General features: G+C 33.4%; 1 protein-coding gene across 8 annotated transcripts in view; it reads right to left on the bottom strand.

Moving 5' to 3' along the window:
• Positions 1–206: 206 nt before the first annotated feature.
• The window catches only part of LOC149288905 (glutamate receptor 4), a 206348-nt gene continuing 196130 nt past the window's right edge, over positions 207–10424 (bottom strand). For all 8 annotated transcript variants that reach the window (XM_089491230.1, XM_089491229.1, XM_089491235.1 and 5 more), the window contains 2 exons: positions 10259–10393; positions 207–371 (listed from right to left, as the gene is read on the bottom strand). In XM_089491230.1, coding sequence (XP_089347356.1) covers positions 207–371; positions 10259–10393 — 300 coding nt within the window. The remainder of the gene's footprint in view (positions 372–10258; positions 10394–10424) is intronic.

Here is a 10424-nt window from a genome sequence, read left to right as displayed (position 1 = left end):
AGTTTGGGATTCCGAGCACAGCTCATGCACACATCGTTGCTGATGATGTTTGCCGCATTTGGACATTCTTCCCGATCTCAGCAATTTTTCTAGGTCGTCAGTGATTTTTTTTTTTTTTCGTTTTTCCCCCCAAAATGTGACTCACAGTCTGTGCTGTATCTCACCAACAGTGTTTGAATTAAGGCACTCAATAAATTATTTGGTTTTTATGGTAGGTCCGATGCAATTATAGCCAATCCTGAACTTTGTCTAATTGCAGTTCCGGTGTGTACGGCCTTCGGGCAGTCGGGAGTCAAGACGCGGCCATTTTCTCCTACGCTCCCCGTAATGGATAATCTGGCTTTGTTTCTTATGGCTTCAGAAAAGGTCAGCTAAGTAATCAGGGGTGAGAGAGAGAAAAAAACATTATAATACTTACATCTTCATGGTACTATTACACAAAGAAACATCAATATACTTAAATTTACATTAGACATCTGCATTTTTATGTTAGATTTCATAAAGATGGAAAATTGAAACATAGAATTTTGATACCAGGTAGTTTTTCTATTAATTAAAAATATTTATTCATTGCTTCACAACTTTTCAGATGTTTTATAGACTATTTTGTAGTCTAGTATATGCATTTTTCAGAGATCTAAGATGATTGAAACATAAATTAACAACTTTGCTGCCATGCATTTTCGTCACTATCATATAAACCTGCTTTATTTTTTTTACAATGAATAAGCCCTAATTTATAACCTCATCAGCACATTTCTCAATACAAAATATATGGGAATGATTTTAATAATTTTATTAAAAATTTTATAAACGGTATAATACAAAAAAAAATAATTCCTGATGTTTGTATGTAGCTGACATTTAAATATTTCAAAGCATTATATGCACAAAATCTCTATCTATTGGACAAGTTTCTTTAAAGATGTTGTTTAACTATGTTGCTGAACTTAAACAGGATCTGTCATTGAAAAATGTAGGGGGTATGTTTTACTTATACATTGTACTCGCCAATTGGCTAGGAAATGTAGAAGATAAGGTATTTAAAATTAAATATGTGCTAGCTATACATTGGACCCACCAGTGTTAAGTATAAAAATTTTTATATACATTATATATTATAGCAATTATCTTAGCACAACATATATTTATATATATTATGTTTTTGTGATGACAGACCCACATTGACACTTTACTAGCCACAAAATTAGAAAGTTTATTCCTAGTAAATAAATAATTATGTAATCATGTAGAATGTGAAATTTGAAAACTTAATTGTTATGTGTAACAAAAGCAAGAAAGGCTGAGTTGTTCCTATAGAAACAAAAAAAAAAATTCAGCTGTTTTTATCTGATTAAACCTGCAGATCAAAGGTAAGGATTATTTGCTTGGCATACTAGAGAGTGGCTTGTTTAACTGGAGCAGCACCTTTAACAGTTGTGTCATATTTATTTTTAAATCTATAGGGCACTATATGAGTAAATTTGAAAAAAAAAATCCCACTAACACATTATTGTGAGATACCTAAAAATATTTGGTGTCAGAAATATGGCTTTGTAGAATGCACCCTACTTCTAGCAACTTTCTGGTCAATAATTAGTTTAACATTTTAGCTGGTATATTGCTAACCTGACACTTTACGATACTTATTATAAAAAAGATGGCAACCCTAAATAAAAATGACCACAAGAATTTTACCCTGTAAAGATTTTTTAAAAACTTTTTTTCATATCACCCTCTTTCCAAGTTCCAAACAATTGTTCGCATGGCCGGTGATACAATGTCCGATGACCTCTCCAATTAGTGGCCTACTTGAGGGAGTGGGATGCCACATTCACACAAAGAGGTCCTGTCCCTTGGAAATTCCCTCTCACTCAATGTCTCCCCTTTCTGCCAACCACTGTCATGTCCCTGTCTCCTTTCCTGCAGCTCAGCCTCCTTTCTTGCCTCTCATTCTTCTATCTTTGTCAGCTTCCCTCTGGTATCTCACAAAAGGGCGGAGTCACAGTGCGCACCATGTGGGGGAGGTGGTGTATGCGGAGGCTCTGCCCTTTTCAGAGAGCGCTCTGTGAGGCCTGGTCAGAAGAAGAAGGGGCAAGAGAAAAAGCAGAGCTGTGAATAAGGAGACACGGACATGGAAGTAGTTGGTGGACAAGATAGGGAAACATTGAGAAAGAGAGTGAGTGAGAGTGTAAGAAGGGATGAGAGTAATGCTGTCCCATTCCCAAGTGCATGGGGGATACTGCAAAATCCCCTAATATGAACCCTCTGCACTTTTTAACTTCAAATTGAGTGCTCTCCTGCCACTGATTAACAGCCAATCAGTGCTGAAAATTGTGGGACCAATGAGGTGGAGGAATGATGCGGAGGGGACCTGCAGCTTTGTAATTATTATTTTTTTGTGGAAGAATGAATTTTAAAGGCCTTTATAAAGTACTTCAATATGAATTCTATTATGGTAAGGCTGTCAGGGACATTATACTGTCTTATTAAGGCCGCTCAAATGGTTCAGCTGTGGCTGATAAATATATGCTGCTGCAAACTACACTTCTACATCCAGCAAGGGATCCTGACAGTAAAAAAGGATAGCATACAGCTGCTTGTATCCAGCAGGCAACCACACGTGTGCCATTAAGGGGTCACTGGACATTTAAAGCACGATTTTTCATCATGGTTTGGTCCTAATTATATGTCAGCAATCAAAATGGTGGAAACATTATGTAAAATAATCAACAGCCCGACGCTGCATGCAGTGCAATCCTCTAAATCATGTAAATCCCCTAACTCATGTCACGTAGTCCATAAATGTTTAGCATATAGATTTCCACATAATGGTGCTAATGCACGGCTTGTGTCCTGTTTTAAAAGTTATAGTTTTCAGAAAATATAATGACGTTGATATATTTTGTAACTGTATGTGTTTTAGCCTGGTCATTGTAACCCTCTCTAATAAACAAACACACAATAATCTTATGATACTGCCCCTGTGAAACCCCCCAAAAATATCCTTGCTCTAATCACCCTGACAGACATCTGGCTAAAGATGATCTGGGGCCTGGATTCCCTGGGGAGCCCTAGGGCCATTTTAGTACAGATTTCACACGATTAAAATAGAAAAATCAAACTCACGCTAATCTAATCCTTGCCATAGTGCAGACACACAGAGCATGTTGGCGAGCTTATGATAGATATATATATATAATCATGAGATTTCTGAGGGAAAAACAAGCCTTCTGGCTTGTCTGGTGTCTGTAGATGAGTGTTTAATAATACTTCTATTACATATATATATATACATATATATATATATTATGGTGTTGCAAGCCTAGAATGCCTAATATCACACTAGTGACATAATGATATGTTTAAATCGCATTTTCAGCCTGCATATATACCTTTACTGCTGATCCGATACCACCTTTAGATGTGGCGTTTAATTACATGGGTTGCACCCCTTAATACTGATAATCTTGCATCATTTCTCTCACGCATATCTATGTTTCAGTAAATGATGTTGCAAAATTGTGTAATTACAATTTCAATTTTGAGGTGTTTACATTGCTTTTTTGTGCCTGCAACAACTTTAAACATATCTCCCAAGGAGCTGATAACTCAATGAACCTCTGATAAACTCTAGCAAATACCTAAAGATCGCAATTACCTATTTTAGCTTCAGCTTTTTTTAAAATTATTTTGTACATTTACCGATTTTTTTTATTATATTTTTTTAATGGGATTGCTGTACGACTGTATTTCTAAACCCATAGGTTTTTTTTAAATTTATAGCTCTGCCGTTTTTTTAATCTTTTAAGGCTCCGGAAATGTAATAAAGAAAAGGTCCGTTACAATTAGAAGCTCCGTTATCATTTACGACTTTGAATTACATGAGCATTTAATTCCCTCCCTAAGTCGGTAAGTAATGAAGTTGCACGTTATTGAGACCATTGCCTGGCATTAAATGACATCTCCAAACGGAATTTATTGAGATTAAGCACTTAATGACATCGATTTCTGCATGCTAAAGTAAAGTTGAAAAAAAAAAAAAAGGCAATAAACATGACAAAACCTTTGCTTCAGTTAGACATTTGTTTAAATGATAATAACAATTTCATATTTAGTTTTCACACATTTAACACAATGAGATGTGACATTAAAGGATAAACTTATTAACCTGCAGACATGGCTAGGAACTATATAATCAAAACAGACAGCAGTAATTTGTCCATAGATTTGAAGGGATTGGATTTGAATGTTTGAGTCATATATCACAGCACATGCTCATGATTAAGCAGTCACAGTGAGAAAATGGCCCGCTGCTTATATATGTAAATATATGTAAATAAAAAAAAATGTATATTTAAAAAAAAAAATGAAATGTTTCAATCTGAATCATAAACTTTAAAAACCAACATACTTTTACAGTAATGTATACTCAAGGAGAATAGCCCTGTTTTGGAAGATCTGCAACAACCTTGCATTTTCTTCACCTAGAACGTAAAAAAAATAACATGACGTTTAAGGTAAAGAATCACAACGCTTTGTTGCAGAACGGACAGAGATGCGAACGTAGAATTATTACAGGGCAGTTCATAATAAAAGATAGAAGTTCACAGCAATATCCTATAGGACAACATTTTTCATGCATAATGATGAAAAATGGGTGCTAAATTAGTGAAGATGAGGACTGTATTACTATTTTTTTTTTATTAACCTCAAAAATCATGAGTTGTGAATAATCGATAATGGAACTGATTTAAAGAAAATTTAATAGGACAATGTTTGAGTCAAAATCCAAATAACTATGATTTGTTAACTAATTAAAAAAAATGTTCCTTAAGCAATTGCTTAAATTTCCTAAATCAAGAAAGTTTGAAATATATTTTTACTTGTTAAGAAAAGATGGAAAGTTAAACAGCAATCTATATTTTTTTAACCAACGGGGTACAACCAGTAATAGGAAACCTAATGATTGTACTGAGTTTAATTGGGTTAGAGAATTTCCATAATCCCCAATCTCTTAACAATTTATTATTAGATAAGAAAGCCTGCGGTACACAGTAGACAGGATTATAGTTCTTACATATCCAACATCTCTTTGTAAACAACATTTGGGTATAAAGAGTTTTACCTGAGGTAATAAACAGGTTCTATGTCATTAAAATTACCTGACATTTGCAACAATGCGTGGTATGTACAACCAAACGTTTATAAGCCTAAAGGGTTAATTGTGGATAATGCCCGTAAAACTGGCTCAAGGATGTATGGGCAAAATCCTAGTAAAATGAATGACATTCATTTAGCTTTAAAAAGCCGATAAAAGTGTTGCTGTGCTCTTCCATTTCAAAACAATGCAATGACTGCGTTACTCACTTAGTTACCCAAGTCTGTCTTATTATAAATATGCTTTGTGCTTTATTCCAGGTATAATAGCATCTCCTGCTATGTAATTTAATCTGCCCTAATTTAAAGATTGTCTTGTATCATTAACATATTTAAGATATTTACAAAAATTGTCTATAATTAACGAAGACGTGTCTTTTAAATCGGCGAAATTTTGTTTTGTACTTTGTACTAAAAGAGTACCCTATTAGGGCTTTTAGTTTAAAATATTTTAATAATTTGCTCTAACTTCCTCTAATTGGCTTCATTGTATGTTACTTGATTATTGTTTCAGATTCAGGTAGTAGTCATCAATATGTTAATTATTCAGATTTTCATTAGTTTTGTAGAAGGGTCTATCGTACAACAATATGGTACTTAATGGGACATTTATTTAATAATGTATTTTGTCACCCATCACCTCCTATTTATCAGGGCTTCTTCACTGTTAATAAGCAGTAAATGGCATTCTATTAGCTTCATTTATTTCACACGGGAACTATAATAATGATATCATTAACAGGTGACAGTGTTTCTTTTGTAGGAAGGCACCTGATAAACTAGCAGAATAAACGCTTAAATATTTTAGTATATAAGAATAATAGAACACATGGATCTCTGCCTCTGCTATGGCATCATGAACTACAGTATCAAAGAGTAGTTCAGTTATTGATAGGCTTTGGAATGTAATTACAGGACAGGCTACTGATATCCCAGCTATTATTGGACACTAATTGAGATTTTGGAGATAAAATATAGTAAGAAGTGTGGCTCAGCATCCAGGTAAATAAAAAAACACTGATCCAGCTCACCCATGCTTAGTAATGGCCAGTAATTTAATGCACAACATCCACATATAGGAATAAAACAGACTGATCACACGATATACATAGTATATATATATATATATATATATATATATATATATATATATATATATATATATATATATATATATATATATATATTAAATGGCTCTGAAATCTTTAAATAAAGTTAAAATTTTGTTGTTAATACTAATACTATGTTTTATTATTATTAAGTTCATCCAGTTTTCCTTTACATGACCTTTTTGTATTCTTATTTAGCTTGTAAATACTTAGCCTGTAAATACAATATTTCTATCAGGGATTTATTATTCTACAAGCAATATAGGTGTTCGCTCTGGTTGAGTCATCAAATCTGGACATCACAGTCAGGTCCATTTCCATATAGGATGGTGGCCGCTGGCCTCGGTTAAACTTAGAAACATAGAATTTAATGGCAGATAAGAACCTTTCGGCCCATCTAGTCTGCCCATTGTTGTCTTTGTGTTATGTCTTTCTACCTGCAGCCCTTTCATTCATTGAAGTCCTTAAAGGTCATGGATATGTTATAGTTTTCTTAGGATATTTTAATTGCTCACAGGTTACATGCAGGTGCTCATCGTCACATTTTAAACTTTAGAGGACTGGGGTAACAACAAGCGTATGCAATAAATATTGACGGATACTGTATGTCTCATTTCATACAGAGTGTTTTCAGTTGAATTAGCAAGACTCCAACCTTTAGAGGCAATGAAGGATTATGAAGTATGTAACATTTTTGCTATGAAAGCTTGATTCCTTGTGACAACAAAAAAGATATTGTATCAAAATACAGCACGTGAAAAGCATTGACGAAATTATTGACCTTAACTGATATAGTTGTCTTCATGTGACTTCATAAGACCTAAGCTTGAGGGGGGCATATATATACACATATATAAAGCACAACTATTTATGACTACAAATAACCTGACCTATTAATCTGCCACAATAATCCCAAACTCAACTATATCAACAATGTGTTTAGACACAAATAAGCAAAAAAAAATATAATGCTTGTATGTATAAAATATAATGTGGCAATGAGATAATAGGGATCTCGGCTATGTGTAAAACTAAAAACTGTGCAAAGAAATTATCAAACAATCAATCTATGGAAGTATTAGTGGTGTTCACAAATTACAGGATTAAAGTAATCCTATCAGGAACTCTACAACACGCTGAATAAAATGTGAATGGGCATTCTGGAGGGCCCCAGAGTATAAGTGAATATTTGATGCCTCCTGGCACTCATTGGGTTAAACTGGGGCAAAGATTGTAGAGGAATGTGATAAGTAATGGGGATCATTAAAGCGTTTATGTATGATCCATCTCAAGGCAATGGAGATGTTCCCCAATCAAGTATTACTTTCCCCCTACAGCAAGCAAAGAGGGATGGAGTGAAAGAACATGTGGATGGCATATTAACCCGATGTCACAAAGCAACACCATGGTGCCCCTTGCGGATCAGGCATAGAAAGAGTCCAAAGTCTACATCTATTGCACCAAAATCTGCCTGAAAATATGTCCTGAAATCATGTGTCCAATACTTAACGCAAAACAATAAAACATTGGTACCAGGTACATAACAATAGGCCCTTGTATAATTAGTGCATCCTTTGATTTGGCCCCCAATGACGCCTGATCTTAAATTATTACCAACCTTGTGCTGGATATTGGTTATCATATCATTGGCTTATTAATATGCAATCCAGACTGCTTATAAACTAGGTTTTATTAGCTCCATAATAAAACTGCACAATGGAGTTCTGACTTCACACTCGTAGGAATGACACGAGCATGCAGGTCTATAATAACATATAGCCACCCAAACATAATCAGTAACAGCAATACTGACATGAACTGTGCTTGTGATGTTAAAAAAGGAAGGAACGTATATTGTATCTCGTAATCCTTCTATATTCTTCTTTCAATCTAATATTTAAGTCACGCAAAAAGGAAAAAAAAATAAATAAAAAAAATAAAATATATATATATATATATATATATATAGTGTTGCACTTTAGTTAAACACTGGAATCACTTAAATGTTTCCTCCCTTTCTTCAACCGACATATAAGGCTCATTACTGTGTAAGGGTATCCCAAGGGGGAAACATTTAAGGAATTCCAAAGTGTTAACCAAAGTGCTACACTATATTACTATATGTTTTTTTTTCCTTTTTGAATTATTATTATACTGAAAGAATAATGAATTAGGATTACAAGATCACAAAAAATACATATACAGTGCCTGTAATACACTATTGTTGATATAATTCTGTATCTGTGATAGTTTCTTGGTCAATGGCACCTCTCTAAATCATTTTAGGGACAAGGCAATAAAGAGGCTTGAATGATTTGTTAGTAAGAAGTAGAATATGGTTATAGTATGTACAAAACAAAAGAAAAATACATTTTTGCAAGATTATACTACTCTGTGCTACACAGCTCCCAATAGCTTTAATTTTTTCATGGAAGTGTCATTTAAATTTAGAAATAGTAATAATAAATTGAGAAGTCATATGCCTTTAACCTTACAGCGGACTAAAATCTAGAAAGCACTTGTATATGAAACTACAAAAGTGGCAACATGGAGGATGTGGAAGAAACAAAGGATTTTTTTGTATAAATGCTAAATTAAAACTGGTCAATAAACCCAAAACAACTAAATAAATGGTAGTTCACCTCTCTCTCTCTTACTTAATATAACGTGATGCATGTCTTAAGAATTAGTTTGAATAGTTTTAATTACCTATAATAATTTTTATCAGCAATTATCAAAGTAGTAAGTTCCATTGGCAGCTTAGTTGGTCTGATGTAACATTTTCAAATTAAAAACTGGATATTATAGAATTAAATAAAATAAATTAAAAAAAAGAAATAAAAAGTTGGATTATTGAAAAGGAATGAAAATGAATAGAATGAATAATTTATAAATGCTTAATTAATGTTATCAATTTCATTTAAATACCGTACTTAAATACTCTAATACAGCAGATATTTACATGTGTAATACGGAATAATGTATGCATTAGTACCACTGAACCAAGTAGCTCTTGTACTGATCAATTTTAGATATTAATTTTGCTTTCTTAAGAGACTATTTGCATGTTCAGTGTTAAGTCAACTTAAACATAACGGCAAATATATATATGACACTTCTCTGTGTAAATGAATCAGTGAAATGTGCTATAATGCTTACATCTTGACCACGTCCTTTATCATATGATTAAAAAATATTAAAAGGGAAGGCTAGTTTTAAATATGATCTTCTCCTTCTCTTTCTTTATACCTTAAGATGTGTTAATGTTACTGTCAAGTTTGTATATCAGCAGTTTTCTTGTTATTGTTAATTTTCCAGAGCCCCTACAGTAACAGCGCTATGGAATCTGCTGTTGCTGTTATAAATAAAATCTCAAGTATATATATTAACTTAAATTAGATTTCTATTTACAGCAAATAAACCTATAGGGCTGTTAAAAAAAACGACCCAAATAAAAATGTATCAAAAATATTTTCTACAAATAAAAGTTTAAAATAGCATTTCCTTTTTATAAAATAATTTTCACATAATTAAAACATATGTACAGTTTAAAAATATTTTTTTGTCCTTTATGAAAGGTCAGGTTAAATCTAAACAAGCCAAAAAAAAAATTTTTTTGTTATATTTGAGATATTACGAAATACTCGTTTTAAGGCATATTTTCTAAGTCCATGGAAACATATTGTAATGCAGATGTCTACTGACAACATACACTTTACATCTGCAGCCAAGAAAGTACGGAACCACTGAGCGCTGAGTTATTCCAATATAGAAAGCTTTTTTTTGTAGAAGCAAGCATAACCACTAGACAGACAGGGCACAATACTGCACTTCACATTACATGACCCACTCACTGTAGTAGACCCTAGGTCCTACCCCTAAATCTTAACACTCTCGGTTCCATATACGTTGTAACCTTCTCTATAAGTTGCTAAATTCTGGGTATTCTGCGAGGAAGATGGGTTAAAATTCTGTGCACTCTTTGCCACCTTCATTCGTTTCGCCTCTGCCCTTGACTTGTAACAGAACTCTATCAAAGCCACCAGCATTGCCAAGCCCAGGCCTCCAACCAGAATGTAGAAAACTCCAGCAACGTTGCTCAGACTTAATGCACTCGTCTTGTCCTAAAAAAACAAAAGGGTTATGAATTATGAA

The sequence above is a fragment of the Sceloporus occidentalis genome, unplaced genomic scaffold, assembly GCF_023333645.1.
Source record: "Sceloporus occidentalis isolate IW3139 unplaced genomic scaffold, rSceOcc1.0.p SCAF_49, whole genome shotgun sequence".
NCBI lineage: Eukaryota > Metazoa > Chordata > Lepidosauria > Squamata > Phrynosomatidae > Sceloporus > Sceloporus occidentalis.
This window is presented reverse-complemented; position numbering and strand designations above follow the sequence as displayed.